Below are 25,012 nucleotides of genomic sequence, written 5' to 3'. Positions count from 1 at the left end.
GTATATGCGGTGGTGAGAGGGAATTAAAGATCACCTGTTGCTTAGCCCTGTTTGGGCAAAGCATAGGTTAACCTTAAGTTACAGTATTAAGTTAACTTAAGTTAAGTATAAGAGGTAGTTATATTGGATTATTATATATCAGGGATATGCAATTAGCGGACCTCCAGCTGTTGCAAAACTACAAGTCCCATCATGCCTCTGCCTCTGGGTATCATGGGCAGATATCGCAGCATAATGGTTTCACTATTAGTTGTCAACAAGTCATTGAAATGGAATACGTACAAAGATCAGGACTTTGCTCTGACTTCACTTAGTGATTTCAGGTCAATAAAAGCTTAGAAGCCAAAGACCAACAATAAAGTAACTAGCATTTTCAGGAGAAGGCCAGCCATGGCAGCCTACATAACAATGAAAAAAAAAAACCCCACAAAAGTAAAATACCAATTATTGTCACAAGATGACAGTAAGGCAAAGCAGAAATTACATACGGAATGAAAGCAAGATTTTCTGGGATCCATTCAGTGGTGTATTGGGGTAAGTTCACAAAATCATAACACATGCTATTTTCATTTTTATGTGTTTTGTGCTAATTATTACACTTTGTTTAATTAATCAAAGCCTTTACCACACAAAACGGATCAATTTACTAAATGCTGTTTTCTTATGCAGTATTTTGTATGTAAAAGGTAATTCACAAAAATTTCCACCTAGATTTCTGCTGATTTAAATACCGATATGTCTGTAGAGGAGAGCAGAAAATTGAGCCATTTGATTTGATGTGGAGATAAAACAAATAATCAAAAGTAAAGGCTTACAGTAGTGAAACCGCCATTTCAATAGAAAGAATAGTGATTCAACATCTATTCAGCATTAATGTAGATGAGTTGAACATTATTCTGAGAAAAGGATCATGTGATTAAATACAGAATGAGTTAAAATAACCCCCATTGGCGTAGTGAATTCACTCCATAGTAAAGGATCATATTAAAATATTACTTGAAATTTTTTACATAATTAAAAAAAAAATAAAAATTGCTAAATAATAAATTAATATGCAATTCAAAGTGTTTTCCAGGCCTAATACAGGACATATCATATACTTTAAATGGAACGTGTATATTAAAATATATATTTAATCTGCACATGAGAAAGGTGGAAGCTGCCTTTGCAGACCTATGAATACTAGTTGAATGGCTTTCTCTGGTTTCAATACTTTGGCACAATCATGAATTAGAAAGACAGACTGAAGTCAGAGCTCCTAATCTGCACACATGTTTAGGGTTAGTATCTCAGAATATACTGAAGCCTATGGATCAGCATGACAGCCAGACAAACAGCTCATATATAACAAGGACCTAAGTAAGTATTTTAGGTTAAAAAAAAATAGATTTGGAAAACAAGGAGTTCTTACATCCTTGAGAAAAGGAAATATCTGCTCCCTCAAAATATTGGTTCAGGATCCCCTCTCTTTATTCACCGGGGTGTTGGTATGCATTCTATGCTGATTGTGCAAAATGCATTATGTAGCTGCAAAGGGAGTATGACTGAAGCTGGTTAGTACCTTTTTATAGCTACACTATGTTACTGGGACTCCTGCCTTTACACGCATATAAACTTTAATGATATCCCAGTCTTAGTCTGTAGGGTTCAATATTGGGTTGGCCCACCCTTTGCAGCTATAACAGCTTCAACTCTTCTGGGAAGGCTGTCCACAAGGTTTAGGAGTGTGTCTATGGGAATGTTTGATCATTCTTCCAGAAACGCATTTGTGAGATCAGGCACTGATGTGGACAAGAAGGCCTGGCTCGCAGTCTCTGCTCTAATTCATCCCAAAGGTGTTCTATTGGGTTGAGGTCAGGACTCTGTGCAGGCCAGTCAAGTTCCTCCACCCCAAACTTGCTCATCCATGTGGACCTTGCTATCCATGAGGAATTGAAACTTTTGATATGCCTGTTTTTATTTCTCAAAATGTGAGTACCCTGGCTTTTTGTAAGAAATACATTTTCCTTGGTTTTAAATACTACACCATGAGGAGTTGCTTTCTTGTATCCTATGCATGTACCTATGAATTACCATTGAGTGGGACTACAAGATCCAGCCTTCTATGATCCTGTTGAAGTGGTTCCGTGGCGCTGTGGATATATCATGCTTGTTTGACCACCTGTAATTCAGTGGTCCATTTCCTTTGGTAAGAGGCCCGGTGTGTTAATGTTCGGTGGAGGATAATTTCATGTTCACCTTATTGTATCTCTGTCTGCACCATGGGTGGTTCCAGTATTTACCTTGAACGAAGACTCTGTTTTAAAACTATGGACCCTTATTTTATAATTTGGTGCTTCTAGCGCTGCATATACTTAAGCTTTATAGACCTTGCTTTGTTCACTGGTGTGCAGTCATGTTGGAACAGGAAGGGGCCATACCCAAACTGTTCCCACAAAGTTGGAAGCATGAAATTGTCCAAAATGTCTTGGTATGCTGACACCTTAAGAGTTCCCTTCACTGGAACTAAGGGGCCAAGCCCAAGGGGGTTTTGTTTTTTGTTTTTTCGTCTGTTGGTTGAACTGGATGGACTTGTGTCTTTTTCAACCAGATTAACTATATAACTATTAACTCTGTATGAATTGAATCTCGTTATTTAATTCTGGCCATTTGTATGGCTAATGAGGAAGCAATTGAAGGGCCAAAGGCATGGGAAGCCAGGGACTGCCATAGGGAACTATGCCAAAATGAAAAAAAATATGGCTGCTGTGAGTCTACCTTTTTGAAGAATGGTGGCTGGGTCATTTATTCCGTCAAATGATTGCCCCTTGACACTCAGAAGCAGGGCCGCTGATAGAAATCATGGGGCCCTGTACAGCCTACCTGACGGGGCCACCTTCAGACCCACCCCTGGCCCCGCCCTGATCCCTCCTTCAGCCCCACCCTGGTCCCACCCCTGGCTCCTCCCCAGACCCTGGCCTTAAAATAACATTTGTATCATTTTTTTCCCCACAAATTGAGCTTTCTTTTGGTGAAATTTGGTAACCTCTGCTGTTTTTCAACCAGATTAACTATATAACTATTAACTCTGTATGAATTGAATCTCGTTATTTAATTCTGGCCATTTGTATGGCTAATGAGGAAGCAATTGAAGGGCCAAAGGCATGGGAAGCCAGGGACTGCCATAGGGAACTATGCCAAAATGAAAAAAAATATGGCTGCTGTGAGTCTACCTTTTTGAAGAATGGTGGCTGGGTCATTTATTCCGTCAAATGATTGCCCCTTGACACTCAGAAGCAGGGCCGCTGATAGAAATCATGGGGCCCTGTACAGCCTACCTGACGGGGCCACCTTCAGACCCACCCCTGGCCCCGCCCTGATCCCTCCTTCAGCCCCACCCTGGTCCCACCCCTGGCTCCTCCCCAGACCCTGGCCTTAAAATAACATTTGTATCATTTTTTTCCCCACAAATTGAGCTTTCTTTTGGTGAAATTTGGTAACCTCTGCTGTTTTTACTTTTTGCACTTTAACCAAAAAAATAAAAACAATTTTGAAAAAAAAAAAATATTTTTTACTTTCTGCTATAAAACATATGCAATAAATTTAAAAAATTGAATTTCTTCATCAATTTAGGCCAATATGTATTTTGCGACATATTTTTGGTAAAAAAAATCCCACAAAGCGTATATTGATTGGTTTGCGCAAAAGTTATAGCATCCACAAACTATGGGATGTATTTTTTTATTTATTTTTACTAGTAACGGTGGCGATCAGCGACTTGAAAGTGGGACATGCCAATGCCAAAATGTGCTGCAGACAGTGCCATTCATGGCAATTCCATAACAGCAGAGACAAAAGTGCCACCTATGCTGCCAATGCCATAACGCATGTGTTTACCTGCAGAGACAGTGCCACCCATGCTGCCAATGCCGTTATGGGTGGCCCTGTCTCTGAGGGCAGCACATGCGTTATGGCATTGGCAGCATGGGTGGCACTGTCTCTGAGGGCAGCACATGCGTTATGGCATTGGCAGCATGGGTGGCACTGTCACTGCAGGCAGCACATGCGTTATGGCCCATAATGCATGTGCTGCCTGCAGAGACAGTGCCACCCATGCTGCCAATGCCATAATGTGTAGATGCTGCAGACAGATACAGTGTGTAATCAATCATCATCCTCATCATATAGTAAATCTCTTGAATTACCCCCAAGCAAGAACACACCTGTGTTAGCCCCACCAGCTGCCTACTTCCTCTCTGATCCTGCTGCTGCCTGAAGTCGCAATTTCAATTGTCAGCTCAGCTGAGTTGCTTCCTCTGCCGCCGTTCAACTCACTGCTTCTTCTCCAGTCTCAGGCTGGAGTGGGGAAAAGAGCTGAGCGCCATGAGTGGAGGGAGATAAATCACTCCACCAGGGAAGGCCACATGCAGGCCGGGACTTGAGCCAGCACTGATATGCGGAGCGGCTGTGGAAGTTAGATGCGCCCGAATTATAAGAAATAGTCCCTAAATAGTCCCTCCTACACATCTATACAGAGGGAACCCAGCGGTGCTTGTTGGAGAATTTTTTTTTTTTTATTACTCAGCATTTTTTCATTATTGGTTTAGATTGCCCGGGCCCCCCTGCTGGCAGGGGCCCGGTACAACAGGGCCAGTTGTAGTGGCTTATCAGCAGCCCTGCTCAGAAGACCTGGGTGAAGGCTGTGCACTGTATTATACGTTTTTCTTTCATTCTGGCAGAAAACCTGTGAACCTTTCAGCTAAATTCACCTGGATTTGGCACAAACCTGTAGTAGTGGCAAACACAAACCTTATCCCTAAAGAAGGTTAATTTAGTGGTTCACCTTAGACTTACAAAGAGTCATCCTTTATTACACTCAGGAGAAGAACCCCCCCCTTGTGGAGTAACCCATCCGGGCAATTATGACTTATGGGACTACCCTTCACTCTTGGCATTAGGAGGCAGTGAAGAGATGGTAAATAAACACAAACATATTCAGTTAGCTTCAGCCGCTGCCATAGGGTGGATTTACTAAAAGCAAATAGACTGTGCACTCTGCAAGTGCGTCCCTCCAGAGCTTAGCAAATGAGGTGAAGCTCTGCTGACTTCCATCATCCAATCATGTGCAAGCAAAAATGCTGTCTTTTTATTTTCCTTGTATGTAATTGGGTATTCTTTGCAAAGTGAAGCTTCATCCTGATTACTAAGCTCTGGAGCAACTGCACCTGCAAAGTGCACATCCTATTTGCCTTTAGTTAATCCTCCCCTATGTGTCATTCCTCTATTGAAAAGCTAGGCATACTGGATACACATGATGGTCATCCCCACAGTGTTAATTTGCAAGAACATCAGATGAGTTCATCAGCTTCCAGATTTTATTGTCAAAACTTAATTGAACAAGCTGAAGCTAGAATCTGGTGCAGTTGTGCTTGGCAGCCAATCAGTTTCTGAGTGCACCAGTTTTAGTAAATCTACCACATTATGTGGCTAAAGGTATTAGTGCCAAGGTGGTTTTATTTTTGTAAAACCAATCTATAAGTCAAGAGCACATCCTCTCAGTTTGTATCAAGACACCCTGGACTTTATTCTTATATTATGTTCTTATGATCAAGGTCAATTTTATTTAACATTGTCAAGTTTTTGTCTGCAGGCACCACCAAATCAGACAGTGTTGAAGCTCAAGTGATAATTATAAAGAAGCTGAAGGCTATTTTTTAGGGTTGTCAAGCACCAACTCTGCCGGCATGACTTAGTGTGGTCACTCTTGAAAATGAAATAGCTTCATTAATTATAAACAAGCTCCATATTTTTTTAATGCATAGTCAAGTTGAAGTCCACAGACACATCTAAGTTTGCTGGTAGAGCATGTTAGGCGTGACACACCACATTTCAAAATGTCATGATCACCGCTGTCTTAATGTACTTGGCTATTCCACTGCCTATTATCCTTATATTGGCCATATCTTCACCTAAATGGTATAGGAAATGGATCTTAAAATCGTTTCCTCCCAGGAATAGGAGAACAAAACCCTATGTAGCACTAAATTCAACCCACTCAGGGCATAAAGGCATAGGGGTTGATTTACTAAAGCCCAGTGGCGTCACTAGGGTTGGTGTCACCCGGTGCCAAAAAAATTGGTGTCACCCCCCTCCACCAACTACCTCAGTACAGACCCCCCTCCACTAACTACAGACCCCACTCCATCAATATAGCCCCCCTCCCTCAGTACAGACCCCCTTCCATCAATATAGACCCCCCCACTAAGTACAGACTCCCCTCCCTCAGTACAGACCCCCTCCATCAGTATAGACCCCCGCTCAGTGCAGACCCCCTTTCCTCAGTATAGACCCCCCCACTAAGTACTGACCCCCTCCCTCAGTACAGACCTCCCATCAGTACAGAAACCCTCCCTCAGTACAGAGTCTGCAGACCCCCCTCCATCAGTATCAACCTCCCACCTCAGTGCAGACCGCCCCATCAGTACATACACCCCCCCCCCCAGTGCTGACCCCCATCAGTATAGAATCCCCCGTCAGTGCAGACTCCCCCATCAGTATAAAATCCCCCCTCAGTGCAGAGCCCCCCATTAGTATAGAATCCCCCTCAGTGCAGAGCCCCCCATTAGTATAGAATCCCCCTCAGTGCAGAGCCCCCCATTAGTATAGAATCCCCCTCAGTGCAGAGCCCCCATTAGTATAGAATCCCCCTCAGTGCAGAGCCCCCCATTAGTATAGAATCCCCCTCAGTGCAGAGCCCCCATTAGTATAGAATCCCCCTCAGTGCAGAGCCCCCCATTTGTATAGAATCCCCCTCAGTGCAGAGCCCCCCATTAGTATAGAATCCCCCCAGTGCAGAGCCCCCATTAGTATAGAATCCCCCCAGTGCAGCGCCCCCCATTAGTATAGAATCCCCCCAGTGCAGCGCCCCCCATTAGTATAGAATCCCCCAGTGCAGCGCCCCCCATTAGTATAGAATCCCCCCAGTGCAGCGCCCCCCATTAGTATAGAATCCCCCCAGTGCAGAGCCCCCCCATTAGTATAGAATCCCCCCAGTGCAGAGCCCCCCATTAGTATAGAATCCCCCTCAGTGCAGAGCCCCCATTAGTATAGAATCCCCCTCAGTGCAGAGCCCCCATTAGTATAGAATCCCCCTCAGTGCAGAGCCCCCCATTTGTATAGAATCCCCCTCAGTGCAGAGCCCCCCATTAGTATAGAATCCCCCCAGTGCAGAGCCCCCATTAGTATAGAATCCCCCCAGTGCAGCGCCCCCCATTAGTATAGAATCCCCCCAGTGCAGCGCCCCCCATTAGTATAGAATCCCCCAGTGCAGCGCCCCCCATTAGTATAGAATCCCCCCAGTGCAGCGCCCCCCATTAGTATAGAATCCCCCCAGTGCAGAGCCCCCCCATTAGTATAGAATCCCCCCAGTGCAGAGCCCCCATTAGTATAGAATCCCCCCAGTGCAGCGCCCCCCATTAGTATAGAATCCCCCCAGTGCAGCGCCCCCCATTAGTATAGAATCCCCCAGTGCAGCGCCCCCCATTAGTATAGAATCCCCTCAGTGCAGCGCCCCCCATTAGTATAGAATCCCCCAGTGCAGAGCCCCCCATTAGTATAGAATCCCCCCAGTGCAGAGCCCCCCATTAGTATAGAATCCCCCTCAGTGCAGAGCCCCCCATTAGTATAGAATCCCCCAGTGCAGCGCCCCCCATTAGTATAGAATCCCCCCAGTGCAGAGCCCCCATTAGTATAGAATCCCCCAGTGCAGCACCCCCCATTAGTATAGAATCCCCCCAGTGCAGAGCCCCCCATTAGTATAGAATCCCCCAGTGCAGAGCCCCCATTAGTATAGAATCCCCCAGTGCAGCGCCCCCCATTAGTATAGAATCCCCCTGCACATGATGTCCACCCACATACTGTATGTAATAATGCACAAAGTGTACAGACCTCAGAACAGCGCGGACAGATGCACACAGCCGTGTGTGTCCCTCGGGCTCCTCCTCCTCCTGTGTGAAGTAAACAGAGAGGAGGGGGAGGCGGCTTCAGTCCGTTGTGCTGAGGGACACAGCACAAGCCGCAGCGGGTAGTGTAGCGGTGTGTGCCGCTACCTACGGGTGTCACCCCTCTGGCGGGTGTCACCCGGTGCGGCCCGCACCCCCCGCACCCACCTAACAACGCCACTGCTAAAGCCAAATAGACTGTGCACTTTGCAAAGTTGCTCCAGAGATTAATAAATGAGGTAAGGCTTCACTTTGCAAAAAATATCCAATCACGTGCAAGGAAATGAAAAAAAAATGAATTTTTGCTTGCATATGATTGGATGATGGACGTCAGCAGAGCTTCTGCTCATTTACTAAGCTCTGGAGCAACTGGTCTTGCAGAGTGCACAGACTATTTGCGCTTAGTAAATCAACCCCCTCTACCTTCTGAAGAGGCCTCGTTGGCTATGCAATTACAAGTGACAGTGTGGAGGTTTGGATTAGTTTGGCCCTGAACACCTGAAAGCAGGCACCCCTAGCATACATATGCTCATAGGCATTTGCCTAGTGTGCTTATTGCAAGTTAATTAAAGTTTATCTATATCCAAACTTTTTTTCAGTTTGAATAGAATGGAAAAAGGTTAAAACTCCTGTAAGGTTTTACTGCTATCCGGGGGTCCATTAGAGAGATTGCCCCTGGCTTTCTGCTCTGAGGACAACCTTTTACCAGACAGGAAGTGAGAGAAAATCTGCACAATGGAAACGGACAATAAAAACCTGACACGGATTCTAGAATTCCTCTACTTAACTTAAAGCTGAACTTCAGGATTACCTTTTGTTTAAACTTACATTGGTCCAGCTTGATTACATCTAATTCCTCATATCTAACATTTAGATGTTAGATATGTAGTAGTAGCCCATGCTATATACAGTGTGCGTTGGTGCCTTCCAGGTATACATACAAAATGTACAGCAAGGAGCACATGGAAGGGCGACGCATGCTAAAAAACAAACAATTCCTAGCTCACTTACCAGCCAGCCTTCAACAAACCAAATTGACTTTGACTAACAGTTCACATTAAAAACAAGGTGTTTAGTTTGCACACATTTGCAAATGTATAAGCTGCAGTGGCCACATCACGCCCCCCCCCCCCCAGTGTACTGCAGTCCTAACTCTATAATTTGAGAGTCTCCAATGTTGGAGCACATACACTATATTATCAAAAGTATTGGGACGCCTGCCTTTACAAACACATTAACTTTAATGGCATGCCAGTCTTACATAGTTACATAGTAAGTCAGGTTGAAAAAAGACACAAGTCCATCCAGTTCAACCATAAAAAAAAAAAAAAGAAAATCGTACAATCCAATATACCCAATATTATACCCACAGTTGATCCAGAGGAAGGCAAAAAACCCCAGCAGAGCATGCTCCAATTTGCTACAGCAGGGGAAAAAATTCCTTCCTGATCCCAGGGAGGCAATCGGATTTTCCCTGGATCAACTTTACCTATAAATGTCAGTACCCAGTTATATTATGTACATTTAGGAAAGTATCCAGGCCTTTCTTAAAGCAATCTACTGAGCTGGCCAGAACCACCTCTGGAGGGAGTCTATTCCACATTTTCACAGCTCTTACTGTGAAGAAACCTTTCCGTATTTGGAGATTAAATCTCTTTTCCTCCAGTTGTAAAGAGTGCCCCCTTGTCCTCTGTGTTGACCGTAAAGTGAATAACTCAACACCAAGTTCACTATATGGACCCCTTATATATTTGAACATGTTGATCATATCCCCCCTTATTCTCCTCTTCTCAAGAGTGAACAAATTCAGTTCCTCTAATCTTTCCTCATAGCTGAGCTCCCCCATGCCTCTTATCAGTTTGGTTGCCCTTCTCTGCACTTTCTCCAGTTCCCCGATATCCTTTTTGAGAACTGGTGCCCAAAACTGAACTGCATATTCCAGATGAGGTCTTACTGATGATTTGAACAGGGGCAAAATGATATCTCTCTCTCTGGAGTCCATACCTCTCTTAATACAAGAAAGGACTTTGCTCGCTTTGGAAACCGCAGCTTGGCATTGCATGCTATTATTGAGCTTATGATCTACCAAAACCCCCAGATCCTTCTCCACTATGGATTCCCCCAGTTGTACTCCCCCTAGTATGTATGATGCATGCATATTCTTAGCCCCCAAGTGCATAACTTTACATTTCTCAACATTAAACCTCATCTGCCACATAGTCGCCCAATTAGACAGAGCATTGAGGTCAGCTTGTAAATTGGAGACATCCTGTAAGGACGTTATTCCACTGCATAGCTTGGTGTCATCTGCAAAGACAGAAATGTTACTTTTGATCCCAGACCCAATATCATTTATAAAGATATTAAAGAGTAAGGGTCCCAGCACTGAACCTTGGGGTACACCACTGATAACCTTAGACCATTCAGAGTAAGAATCATTAACCACTACTCTCTGAATTCTGTCTTTTAGCCAGTTTTCTATCCATTTACAAACTGATATTTCCAAGCCTGTAGACTTTAACTTACACATGAGCCGTGTGTGCGGAACTGTATCGAACGCTTTTGCAAAATCCAAGTAAACCACGTCCACAGCCACCCCTGTCCAAGGTTTTACTTACCTCTTCATAAAAAGAAATCAGGTTTGTCTGATAACTTCTGTCTTTCATGAACCCATGCTGTCTGTTGCTTAAAATGTTTTTTTCCAGCAAGAACTCGTCTATGTGGTCTTTTATTAAACGCTCCAGTATCTTCCCGACTATAGAAGTTAAACTAACAGGTCTATAGTTACTTGGTAAAGACTTTGATCCCTTTTTAAATATAGGCACCACGTTCGCCCTGCGCCAATCCAGTGGTACCATTCCTGTCATTAATGAGTCCCTAAAAATTAGATACAATGGCTTTGAAATTACAGAGCTCAATTCTTTTAGGATCCGTGGGTGGATGCCATCAGGTCCAGGTGCTTTATCCACCTTTATTCTGTCTAAATATTTCTGGACCATATCCCTTTTGAGCCATTGTGGATCATTGGGGGCTGTGTCAATACCACCCCCATTATGGACATGAGCTTCCCCATGCTCTTTTGTATACACAGAGCTGAAGAAAGTATTTAATAAATTAGCCTTCTCCTTGTCCCCAGTCACCCACTCTACATTATTTTGTAAAGGGCCTACATGCTCAGACCTAACCTTTTTACTATTAATATTAGTCCGTAGGGTTCAATATTGAGTTGGCCCACTCTTTGCAGCTTCAAGTCTTCTGGGAAGGGTGTCAACAAAGTTTAGGAGTGTGCCTATGGGAATGTTTGACCATTCTTCCATCTATCTATCTATCCGGTTGAGGTGCAGGCCAGTCAAGTTTGTCCACTGTAAATTTAGGATCTTTCCCAAGCCTGGACCTGCTGATTGACGTCAGCCCACTGTCAGCTGAAAACGGGTAACAGGAGTGCAGAACAAACTGAACTCCACTGATCCAAAGAAGAAGTATAGCCAAAAATGCTTTGGCTATACTTCTCCTTTACGTTGAAATAGAAATGGCTATTTCATTGCAATCATGACATGAAGAATACTATAAACTCCAAGTAATGGCCCAAAAATGAAGCAGAGGGCTATGGTAAATCACACTGAAATGTTGTGGGGAAATTTGAACTGGGCGGTTCATGCAAGGAAATCTGCAAACATCTTGCATCTAGGCAAATTTTGCATGGAGGAATAGTAAAAAATTACAGAGTTGATGTCAGAGACTGATAGGCAGCTTTCAGTACAAGAAGCCATTTCTGCCAAAGTGGTGAATACCAGAATTTGAGGCCAAGGAGTACCTAATTTTTCAACTGTACACCATTACATCTATTGAAATTTTTGTTAGGTAACTGATTGAAAAGGCAAATTTTCCTGTGTTTTAATTTGAGTAGATCACATTTATTAGTAGTGTATCTGTTTGAATAAGGATCCAATGTTTTCCTGGTCATATATGTTGAAAAAGTCATCAATTTTCAAGGAGTGTACTTACTTTCACATGACCGTATGTACAGACATAATTCTGCAGTACACCTGGAAGATTATTTCTCAAATTTTATCCTAGAACATCATGAATTATCTGTACATAATTCACTTATAGCTCATTGCTTACATTTTACGCTTAGCCTGCTGCACCCAGTTTGCAGATTGGATATTGTAGTTTTATATATTTACTTTTTTGTGTATCTTATAGGTGAGTGGGCTGCAGCCTGTGTCTCGGGGGATGTATGATGGACCAGTATATGAGATTCCAGCTACTCCAAAGTATCAAACCCCTGCCCCATCCGCTAAATCTTCACCCTCCAAGCCACAACCCCCACCACCTATCAGGAACCTTCACCAGTCTAACTTCAGTTTATCAGGTAAAAAAACTAAAAAAACATCCACTCAGTTTGCTTTTGTTCACTGTTACTTCCAGTTCTCTACATTGTTTATTCTTTTAAATTGTTTGATATATTTGTAAGAAACCAGCACAGACAAGAAAAGTCTTTGTTGTCCCACCAGCTTTCAACTATCAGTTTCCCTTAAATGACCAATATAATGCTATTCTATCCTATGCTCCCTCACCCACATCTTCAATCTCTCCCTCTCTAGTGGCATTTTCCCCTCCCCTCTAAAACATGCGCAGATCACTCCCATTCTTAAAAAGCCCTCACTGGACCCTACCGACCTGAACAACTTAAGACCCATCTCATTACTCCCATTCACCTCTAAACTTCTAGAACGCTTAGTCTACAACCGTCTTAGCTCCTACCTCAATGAAAATAACCTTCTTGACCCCTTACAGTCTGGCTTTCGCTCGCAGCACTCCACGGAATCTACCTTACTAAAACTCACTAACGATTTACTAACTGCTAAAACCAACAGCCAGTACTCCATACTCCTACTACTTGACCTCTCTGCGGCCTTTGATACTGTTGACCACCCGCTCCTTCTCAATAAACTACATTCCCTTGGCCTCCGAGATTCTGCTCTATCCTGGTTCTCTAGCTATTTATCACAGCGCTCCTTCAGTGTCACCTACAACTCTGTCTCCTCCTCTCCATTGCCCCTTTCTGTGGGGGTCCCCCAAGGCACGGTTCTTGGACCCCTTCTCTTCTCTATCTACACCTCCTCCCTTGGTCACTTAAAGCGGGGTTCCACCCAAATTTTGAACAATATCTGTATGTATTCTCTTCCTTGCCTAGATGCTGACATGCCGTTTAAAAAAATTTAAATCGTCGTAATTACCTTTTATTTTTCTATTCTTCTTTGCACTTCCTGGTTCTCCTCACGTGGGAGTAGGCGTGTTTCTAGCCTCTCCCAGACTCCTGGGAGCTAGTCTCAGGCTTCCCAGGATGCCACTGAGCATGTGCGGGAACGAGCGGTGAATGCTGGGAGCACAGCATTCACCACATCCACGAAATAAATGCTTGTGGGCTTCAAATGCCCACAATGAAGATGGAAACCGCCTGCAGTGAATAATATAAGTTATTCTTTCCGACGAAATCTGACACAGGCGGACATATTACACACAATATGTGAGTATGTAATGCTGAGAAGAAAAGTTTGTGAATGAATTAAAAAAAAAAAAACTATAGATAGGTGGACCCCCGCTTTAATAACTGCCCACGGCTTCCAATACCACTTATACGCTGATGACACCCAAATCTATTTGTCTACTCCTCACCTCACTCCTTCAGTCTCCTCTCGCTTTACTAACTTACTAACTGACATATCAGCATGGATGTCGCACCACTTCCTTAAACTAAATCTCTCTAAAACTGAGCTATTCATATTCCCCCCCGCCCGTGCCCCCCCTCCATGACTTTTCCATTAAAATCAACAATGCAACCATCAGTCCCTCCCCTCACGCCAGGGTACTAGGTGTAATCCTAGACTCTGACTTGTCATTTCAGCCTCAAATCCAATCGCTGTCAAAAGTTTGTAGAATTCACCTCCGTAACATCTCTAAAATTCGCCCTTTTTTAACAAATGAAACCACCAAGCTCCTCATTCACTCCCTTGTTATCTCTCGCCTTGACTATTGCAACTCCCTTCTCATTGGCTTACCTCTCCATAGGCTATCCCCTCTTCAGTCTATCATGAATGCTGCTGCCAGACTTATCCACCTTACCAACCGCTCAGTGTCTGCCAACCCTCTACTTCAATCCCTACACTGGCTCCCAATCACCCAGCGAATTAAATTCAAAATTCTAACCACAACATACAAAGCCATTCACAACTCTGCCCCAAGCTACATCACTAATCTTGTCTCCAAATATCACCAAAATCAACCTCTCCGCTCTTCTCAAGACCTCCTGTTTCAAGCTCTCTCATCTCCTCCTCTCATGCTCGTCTCCAGGATTTCTCCAGAGCCTCTCCCATCCTCTGGAACTCGCTACCTCCATCTATCCGGCTATCCCCTACTCTTGCTACCTTCAGGCAATCCCTGAAAACTCATCTCTTCAGGAAAGCCTATCACGTCTCCAACTAATCTCCTACCACTTCCAACAGCTCATTCTCCACAGTTACAACCTTTTGTACCACCTGCCCCACCCTAATAGATTGTAAGCTCTTCTGAGCAGGGCCCTCTTAATCCTATTGTATTGTATTGTATTATAACTGTATTGTCTCCCTTTTATATTGTAAAGCACTGCGTAAACTGTTGGCGCTATATACATCCTGAATAATAATAATAATAATAATAATAATGCAAAATATTGTATCCTTATACCTTTATTACACCTATAGTTTTCAGTTTAATAATTCCTTTTTTAATTTTACATGCTTTCATTTATATTTTTATTCACATTTACTTGCAAGCCAAGCTGTCCAGCAAAAATGACGGTTTAGGACAAACTATAACACTGGCAGGAGAACTGGAGTGGTTGCAGCAGCAGGTTTTTCCCAACTGTAATTGGGTGAAGGAGTAAAATGACTTATTTACAAAATTTACTGACAAACGAAGACATTTTTTTTTTTGTTTTTCAAAATTTTTGGTCTATTTTTTATTTTATTTTAGTAAAAAAGAAAAACCCAGCAGTGATTTAATACCGCCAAAGAAAGCTCTATTTGTGTGAAGAAAAGGATATAAATTTCACATGGTTACAGTGTAGCATGACCACAAAATTGTCATTCAAAGTGTGACAGCGCTGAAAGCTGAAAAATGGCCTGGGCAGGAAGGGGGTGAAAGTGCCCTGTATTGAGTGGGTTAATGGCATCCCAGTCTTAGTCCGTAGGGTTCAATATTGAGTTGGCCCACCCTTTGCAGCTATAACAGCTTCAACTCTTCTGGGAAGGCTGTCCACAAGGTTTAGGAGTGTGTCTATGGGAATGTTTGAAAACTCTTCCAGACGGGCATTTGCGAGGTTGACACTGATGTTGGAGAAAAGGCCTGGCTCACAGTCTCCGCTCTAATTTATTCCAAAGGTGTTCTATCGGGTTGAGGTCAGGACTCTCTGCAGGCCAGTCAAGTTCCTCCAACCCAAACTCGCTCATCCATGCCTTGATGGACCTTGCTTTGTGCACTGGTGCGCAGCCATGTTGGAACAGGAAGGGGCCATCCCCAAAACGTTCCTACAAAGTTGGGAGCATGAAATTGTCCAGAATCACTTGGGATGCTGACGCCTTAATAGTTCCCTTCACTGGAACTAAGGGGCCAAGCCCAACCCCTGAAAAACAACCCCACACCATAATGCCCCCTCCACCAAATGATTTGGACCAGTGCACAAAGCAAGGTCCGTAAAGACATACATACATTTTTTTTTTAATTATTGCCTATTCCTAAGCCTATAATAAAAAATATGAACATGAAGCAATACCCTAAATAAAGTTCTAGCCACATTAACTGATGCATACTGATGCTGCTGAATTTGATCTGGCCATCTAGGCATTGATGACCTCTGATCACAGAAAGGTTAAAGAAGATGATTTAAACCATGTGTATGAAAAGTCATCTATACAAGCAGCTTTGGAAATGTTGGACTACATTCACACTGGCAATTAAGGCCAGTGCGAATTGTAGCGGCAGTTCCTGCTGCAGCTCTTAGCCCCATTCGCTATGACAGGTTGCCGGCGGCAACAGCTATTCGCAGCTCTCTGCACATCCAGCCTGAAGGTAATTGCTGGTTGTGCAGAGAGCCGTGAATGGGGTCGGTGGCCGCACCTAGCCACTGTGAGCGTCAGGAGGAATCAGAAAATTGCTGCCACTACATTTGGCATCGGTCTTAATCACCAGTGTGAACGTAGCCTTATGCCCTGTACACACGGTCGGATTTTCCGATGGAAAATGTGTGATAGGACCGTGTGTGGGCTCCATCACACATTTTCCATAGGAATTTCTCACACACAAAGTTTGAGAGCAGGCTATAAAATTTTCCAACAACAAAATCCATTGTCGGAAATTCCGATCGTGTGTACACAAATCCGACGCACAAAGTGGCACGCATGCTCAGAATAAATTAAGAGACGAAAGCTATTGGCTACTGACCCGTTTATAGTCGCGTGTTTTAAATCACCACGTTCAGAACGATCGGATTTTCCGACAACTTTGTCTGACCGTGTGTATGCAAGACAAGTTTGAGCCAACATCCGTCGGAAAAAATCCATGGATTTTGTTGTCGGAATGTCTGATCGATGTCCGACCGTGTGTACGGGGCATTATAGTGTGTATCAAACATTGTGAGAGTTTTCGCAGGAGAGAAGGTACAAAGTGACCATAGACGTTTATGCAGTATCAAAATTGAAAAAGTTTATTGGACTCAGAACATACCGTAAATAGAAACAAGCATTAACCACTTAAGGACCGGGCCTCTTTTTTAGATGTGGTGTTTACAAGTTAAAAACAAGTTTTTTTGCTAGAAAATTACCGAGAATCCCCAAACATTATACTTTTTTTTCCTAACACCCTAGAGAATAAAATGGCGGTCATTGCAATACTTTTCGTCACTTTTTTGAATTAAAAAATAAGACAACAGTAAAGTTAGCCCAATTTTTTTTATATTGTGAAAGATAATGTTACGCCGAGTAAATTTATACCCAGCATGTCACGCTTCAAAATTGTACCCGCTCGTGGAATGGCGACAAACTTTTACCCTTAAAAATCTCCATAGGCAACATTTAAAAATTTCTACAGGTTGACAGTTTTATGTTACAGAGGAGATCTAGGGCTAGAATTATTGCTCTCGCTCTACCGATCGTGGCCATACCTCACATGTGTGGTTTGAACACCGATTTCATATCCGGGCGCTTCTTACATAAACGCTCGCTTCTACGTGCGAGCTCGTCGGGACGGGGCGCTTTAAAAAAAAAAAAAAAATTTTTTCTTATTTTACTTTATTTTATTTTGACACTGTTTTAAAAAAAAAAAAAAAAAGGGTCACTTTTACTCTTATTACAAGGAATGTAAACATCCCTTGTAATCGAAAAAAGCATGACAGGTTCTCTTAAATATGAGATCTGGGGTCAATAATAAAAAAATTGAAAAACTTAACAAAACAAAAATGGCCCTTTAGGAGCTATGGGCGGAAGTGATGTTTTGATGTCGCTTCCGCCCTGCTATGGTTTTGAGATGGGTGGGGGCCATCTCCCCCTCACTCGTCTCCATACCCAGCCACGGACAGGACCCGATCGCCTCTGCCGCTACCGACGGCTCCAGTAAGCGGTAGAGGATGCGGGAGAGTGGCGGAAGAGAGCCCCTCCTCCCGAATCTGCCGCAGAGACCACCATTATCGGAAACCGGACCGCCGCCTGAAGACGAGGATATCTGGTTTATGGCAGCTAGCTGCTGCCATAACAGTGATATCCTGCTTCAAATTGCCAACGTATATAGTCGTGCGGTGGTCCAGAAGTGGTTAAAAATGTATCAACCCTCCACCTCTCACCAAATAACAACGTTCTTGTTTGCTAAAAGAAGAAATCACACACTTGACCCCTGAGCTCCTCTATTTGATATGAGGGGTAGCTGTCCCCAATCCAGATTGTGATATCACTCATGTATCTAGCTCACTGAGCTATACCTGTTGATCATCATGCAGATTTTGAGTTGAACACCTAAAGAGTAAGGCGCCGATCACGACGCAGATACAACACTCCATCTAGGGATAGGACTCCCTCATCAGGTAGTGAAGAAGAAGAACCCAGGACGGACGGTGACTTTTTTAGAGAAAGGAGGAGAAAGGGGGAACTATGGATGAAGGGACACTGAAGAAAACGGCTCAAAAATGGGGAGACCAAGGAGGAAAATATTAGGAGGATGAAAGAAACCCTCAAAAAGGGTGGATAAGGAGATCATCCAGGAACAGAAGGAAATAGGGGTAAATATATACAAAGAGGATAGGGAAGATAAAGGTGACCCTTTCGTTTAGGTTTATTTATCATTTTTTGAAAATACTTACATCATATTACCTGCATTTCAGGTGCACAGGTAGATGATAGCAACCCTCGTCGTACTGGACATCGCATTGTGGCTCCCCCTGGTGGACGTTCAAACATTACAAGCCTGGGTTGAAAGGACAGAATGAAGAGACCTTGCGAAAGAGAACGAACGGTCACCGGAACAGTGTTCCATTCTTTGTCAGTGTTATTGAGTTGAGCCCACAATTTTTTTGCTACTAATGAAAACAATGGTCTGTTTGTATAGGAAAGGTGGTCATAGTACTGTGAACTGCTCTGAATGAATTTTCACACTTTTATCCATAGTCACTTGAAAGCATGGATCACTCATTGCCGTTGTAGATTATAGACACCAGCTTTGTCTTGTAGCTGTTTCTTTGCACTGTTTGGTTTGTATGTTGGGTAGGTAGTGCATGTTTTATTTTTTTTTATTTATTTATATGATGTAGAAAGTGAGTTTCAAGACATGCCAATGATTATCTAGACACAATGCCAAGATCAATTTTGCCACCGATAACCAAGAAATGTGAACAATTCTATGTATGCAGTAGATTGCTAAATGTACCATGTTGAATTTTTTTTTGTACTTTTTTTTTACTGTATTATGCCACAGCCAGCAATATCACACAACTGGAAAACTGGTTAAATGCACAGTCCTGAAACCAGGAATTTCACGCTTTCTGTAAACTAGAGTTGGGCAGACTCCAGTCCTTCAGTTGCTGATGAGCTGATGCCCCTAATGCAGGAGCAGACCTGGAACCCTTTTCTCTGCTCATAGCCCTACCCCTCATTTATCTTTATCCTCTGCCTTGTTACACTAACTTTAACCTTTTTGGCCAAAAGACATTTCCATTACGCTGATACTTATTCTCCTTTTTTGGCGCGTTTAACATAGATAGTTATCATTCTTATAAGATGGTACTTCTGCTGTTAACCACAGATCTAAAACCCTTGAGGAAGTCTTGCTGAGCAAAGACTTCCTTGTTCCTCTGGGCACCTCTGTGACTTGACTCCTGTGGCAGTGGAGGTTCATATAGGTTCCTATCATAGTAGGAAAGATTGTTAGGATCAATAGTTTGTAGCAGTAGGTGGTTCCAATACTGGCTCCACGTTGTCAATGGGCTTGGTTGTGGTTTACATCAAGTTCCTCAACAGCTGAAGGTCAGCAGACTGCCTTATGCCTAATTTAAGCCATTCTACACAATAAAACCTTTGTGCTTAGAGTTTTGATACAGTCCATCCAAGTTAACCTAATTTTTACAGTTTTGTACAGTTCTTCAGTTTGTATTTCACATTGCATTTTTACTTAGGGTTGCATATGACGTCCTAGATGTGATTCTATTACAGAATTCAAAGCTTATGGAATAAATAAGAAAACATCCTTCTTGTGTCTCATTCTTTTTGGTTATTCTTGGGTAACTTTGGTTTAACATAAACATTGTATTCATGAATAGGTCTGTTAGGAGAAATGCCTAGGATACGAATATTTCTGTATAAAAGTTTTCTTGTAATGTGGAAGTGTTCATAAAATATACCCTTAGTTTGGAAACCTAACCACTAGTAGAACTGCTACGCTACCTTGCTACCCTACATTATTTTTTTTTTTAATTAAAATTATTATCATCTAAAGGGTATCACAATACAGTTCCATAATCAAGCTAACAACCAAGTTAACACTTGAGATGAGCTTAGGCGTCCTCTGAACTCCTCTCTAGCCAAACTCCAAACACACGCTTTTTTTACACCAATGAGCTGCAGGCACCAAGCATAATTTCTTAAAGAGGAGCTTCAGTCTCCTCCAGAAAAATTAAAAGTCAGCAGCTATAAATACTGTAGCTGCTGACTTTTAATATAAGGACACTGTACCTGTTCAGGGATGCAGCGTTGTCCTCGCCCAAGCTGACTTCGGGTCCAGGCGCTGGCATCTGGAGCTTTGCCGGTTCACAGCCGGTTCCCGCTGTGCTTTGTACATGGTCCCGCAGTCTTCTGGGACCTGTGACATGTCCCAGAAGACTGCAGGGAAAGGGGAGGGGTGTGAACTTCTGCTCAAATTGCCTTTAGTTATAATTTGGAGGGGCGGCATGAACTTCTGCTCAAATCGCCGCAGCGATCTGAGCATAAGTGGGAGCGTGTACCTGTCAAAACTAGGTACCCACTCTTCCCCACAAACTTCCAAATATTTAAAGAGGGGGGAATGCACAAAAGCAGAACTTCCTCTTTTGGGTGTAGTTTGGCTTTAAGTTCCATCCACTGATTATAGAACCAAAGTGGGGCCCAAGATTCTAGGTGTCTTAGATGGTTTGCATAATAATATTTTGTTATGTTAGGAATCCCCCAGTCTCCCTTGGGATCTAAGTGTACAGAGAAACCTTCTAGAGAGTCTGTGTCATTTGTACTTCCATATAAAATAAGACACCTGGAGTTTTTTTAAGTTTTGTAGAGGGTACCCTAAAAGGAAGGGTCTCAAACAGATATAAAAGTTTGGGGATCATTGTATTCCTAATTGTTGTGATATATCCCAGTAGGGATAGAGGTTGGGATGTCCTTGTATGATCTTGTATGACAGTTTTCACAAAAATTATATTCCTGCTCTAGTAACAGCTCACATTTTAGAATGTTGCCTCACTTTCAGCCACAGGGACAGTGGTCATTATAACAAAGATAGATGGTAAATTTTGCTAATAAGGACAGAGATTCTAATCCATTTCTATCCCATCACCACCATCATGCTAAATGACAAATAATGGGCTTCTTGTGATCACCAGTTAACTTTAAGCAGTATCACAATTGCGATCCATTTTTTGAGGGACAAACTTCATTTTTTGCAAGTACGCTGATTGTTGATTATTGAATTATTTTTGCTGACCAGAAATGTGTGTAGGATCATTTAACAATTGTATTCAATTTCAAACACTTACCAAAGTGACTCACATCGATACATTCCACAGGTGTCGTCTACAATGCTCATATCAATAATAGCTATGCATCAATTTTAGTCATTGATGGGGGTGTTAGAAGGGTAAAGGTAATGACTATAGGGAGTTCTGTAATCAACATCAATGTTTCCTTCTATTGTATGTTACTTACTTTAACTATATATCAGTGGTCATCAGCCCTGTCCTAAGGGCCCACTAACAGGCCAAGGTTTTATGTATTACCTTGGGGAGATGCAGACTAGAATACTGCAATCACTGAGCAGCAAATGCTATCACCAGTGATGTATTTCAGTTATCTTGCAAACCTGGCCTGTTAGTGGGTCCTGAGGACAGGAGTTGATGACCACTGCTATCATGGGCGTCCACAGAACTTTTTTCAGGGGGGGCATCATTTTAGGGTCACCCATGCACTGCCCCTTTTTGACAATGTCATTATCACATTATCATGATTAACCACTTCAGCCCCGGACCATTTGGCTGCCTAAAGACCAGAGGACTTTTTCCAATTTGGCTCTGCGTCGCTTTTGCTAATTGCATGGTCATGCAATGCTGTACCCAAACGAAATTTGCGTCCTTTTCTTCCCACAAATAGAGCTATCTTTTGATGGTATTTGATCACCTCTGCGGTTTTTATTTTTTGCGCTATAAACGGAAAAAGACCGAAAATTTTGAAAAAAAAATGATATTTTTTACTTTTTGTTATAAAAAAAATCCAATAAACTCAATTTTAGTCATACATTTAGGCCAAAATGTATTCAGCCACATGTCTTTGGTAAAAAAAATGTCAATAAGCATATATTTATTGGTTTGCGCAAAAGTTATAGCGTCTACAAGCTAGGGTACATTTTCTGGAATTTACACAGCTTTTAGTTTATGACTGCCTATGTCATTTCTTGAGGTGCTAAAATGGCAGGGCAGTACAAAACCCCCCCAAATTACCCCATTTTGGAAAGTAGACACCCCAAGGAAATTGCTGAGAGGCATGTTGAGCCCATTGAATATTATTTTTTTTGTCCCAAGTGATTGAATAATGACAAAAAAAAAAAAAAAATTACAAAAAGTTGTCACTAAATGATATATTGCTCACACAGGCCATGGGCATATGTGGAATTGCACCCCAAAATACATTCAGCTGCTTCTCCTGAGTACAGGGATACCACATGTGTGGGACTTTTTGGGAGCCTAGCCGCGTACGGGGCCCCGAAAACTAATCACCGCCTTCAGGATTTCTAAGGGCGTAAATTTTTGATTTCACTCCTCACTACCTATCACAGTTTCGGAGGCCATGGAATGCCCAGGTGGCACAAAACCCCCCCAAATGACCCCATTTTGGAAAGTAGACACCCCAAGATATTTGCTGAGAGGCATGGTGAGTATTTTGCAGCTCTCATTTGTTTTTGAAAATTAAGAAAGACAAGAAAAAAATTTTTTTTTTCTTTTTTCAATTTTCAAAACTTTGTGACAAAAAGTGAGGTCTGCAAAATACTCACTATACCTCTCAGCAAATAGCTTGGGGTGTCTACTTTCCAAAATGGGGTCATTTGGGGGGTTTTGTGCCACCTGGACATTCCATGGCCTCCGAAACTGTGATAGGCAGTGAAGAGTGAAATCAAAAATTTACGCCCTTAGAAAGCCTGAAGGCGGTGCTTGGTTTTCGGGGTCCCGTACGCGGCTAGGCTCCCAATGTGGTATCTCACACATGTGGTATCCCCGTACTCAGGAGAAGCAACAGAATGTATTTTGGGGTGTAATTTCACATATTCCCATGGCATGTTTGAGCAAAAAAAAAAAAAAATTGTCTCTTTCCCGCAACTTGTGTCACAATATAAAATATTCCATGGACTCGACATGACTCTCAGCAAATAGCTTGGGGTGTCTACTTTCCAAAATGGGGTCATTTGGGGTGGTTTTGAACTGTCCTGGCATTTTATGCACAACATTTAGAAGCTTATGTCACACATCACCCACTCTTCTAGCCACTTGAAGACAAAGCCCTTTCTGACACTTTTTGTTACATTATATATTTTTTTAAAGCAAATGCCCTACAGATTAAAATGGTGGGTGTTTCATTTTTTTTTCACACAGTATTTACGCAGCGATTTTTCAAACGCATTTTTTGGGGAAAAAACACACTTTTTTAAATTTTAATGCACTAAAACACACTATATTGCCCAAATGTTTGATGAAATAAAAAAGATGATCTTAGGCCGAGTACATGGATACCAAACATGACATGCTTTAAAATTGCGCACAAACGTGCAGTGGCGACAAACTAAATACATTTTTAAAAGCCTTTAAAAGCCTTTACAGGTTACCACTTTAGATTTACAGAGGAGGTCTACTGCTAAAATTACTGCCCTCGATCTGATGTTTGCGGTGACACCTCACATGCATGGTGCAATTGCTGTTTACATTTGACACCAGACCGACGCTTGCGTTCGCCTTTTTGCGAGAGCAGGGGGGGACAGGGGTGCTTTTTTTTTTTTTTTTTATTTATTTTTTTTCTTTTTTATCTTATTTTTAAACTGTTCCTTTCTCCTTTCATTTTTTTTTTAATCATTTTTATTGTTATCTCAGGGAATGTAAATATCCCCTATGATAGCAATAGGTAGTGACAGGTACTCTTTTTTGAAAAAATTGGGGTCTATCAGACCCTAGATCTCTCCTCTGCCCTCAATGCATCTGACCACACCAAGATCGGTGTGATAAAATGCTTTCCCAATTTCCCAATGGCGCTGTTTACATCCGGCGAAATCTAAGTCATTAAATGCTCGTAGCTTCCGGTTTCTTAGGCCATAGAGATGTTTGGAGCCACTCTGGTCTCTGATCAGCTCTATGGTCAGCTGGCTGAATCACCGGCATGCATTCTCAGGTTCCCTGTTGAGACAGGAGAGCCAGAGAAAAACACGGAGGACGGAGGGGGGGTGGGGGGGTGGGGCATTCCCTCCCACTGCTTGTAAAAGCAGTCTAGAGGCTAATTAGCCGCTAGGATTGCTTTTACATGAAAGCCGACCGCTGGCTGAAAAGAAAGATACCAAGATGATACCTAAACCTGCAGGCATCATTCTGGTATAACCACTCAAAGTCGTGAATGGCGTACCTGAAGACAAAAAAATGGTTAAAATAAAACACAGTAAACGGTAAAGTATAAAAAATTGCATACCTGAAAAGTAAACATGATAAAACATAACAACAATAAAACATTGCAGAATAGAATACAGTAAAAAAGAGCAGAACAATAGAGAGAGAATAGAGAGAGAGAACAATAAAACGACAACTATTTTTTTTTATTTTATATATTTTTTTTTTTTTACACTTTTTTTTGTAACTAACTTTTATAACTGTAACCGGTTCCAGGTTCGGGTCTCTCAAAATGTGATGACATCTTGGGAGACCCCGTGAAAGTGTGCCTAGTCTGTGCAATGCTGTACCCTATGCTAATACTCAACTAGTTAATGGTAGTGTTCAAAATATTCACCAATGCAAAGACCAGGATTGTCAGGACAGGAGGGACAATAATAGCAGGTGTCACGCCTATATCCGCGCTTGCTGCAGACACGACATCTTTTTTGGGGGGGTTCGTTGGGTAGGGGTACTCGGGAGGACATAAAAATGCCTCTCATGCAGCCGACTGCATTTGGTTGGGGATGTGAATGGGGGAAGTACGGGCGCTGCAAAAGCGGTGGGTTCCCAATTAGGATTGGCGAAT

The 25,012-nt window shown here is 42.5% G+C and overlaps 1 protein-coding gene across 2 annotated transcripts in view; it reads left to right on the top strand.

Moving 5' to 3' along the window:
* CRMP1 (collapsin response mediator protein 1) overlaps positions 1-19,748 on the top strand; it is a 126,379-nt gene extending 106,631 nt beyond the window's left edge. For both annotated transcript variants that reach the window (XM_073610304.1, XM_073610314.1), the window contains exons 13-14: positions 12,186-12,354; positions 18,391-19,748. In XM_073610304.1, coding sequence (XP_073466405.1) covers positions 12,186-12,354; positions 18,391-18,482 — 261 coding nt within the window. In that variant the 3' untranslated portion in view covers positions 18,483-19,748. The remainder of the gene's footprint in view (positions 1-12,185; positions 12,355-18,390) is intronic.
* The last annotated feature ends 5,264 nt before the right edge of the window (positions 19,749-25,012 follow it).

The sequence above is a fragment of the Aquarana catesbeiana genome, linkage group LG01, assembly GCF_042186555.1.
Source record: "Aquarana catesbeiana isolate 2022-GZ linkage group LG01, ASM4218655v1, whole genome shotgun sequence".
Lineage (NCBI taxonomy): Eukaryota > Metazoa > Chordata > Amphibia > Anura > Ranidae > Aquarana > Aquarana catesbeiana.
The sequence above is the reverse complement of the archived record's forward strand: the minus strand, read 5'-3'. Positions and strand labels throughout refer to the sequence as shown.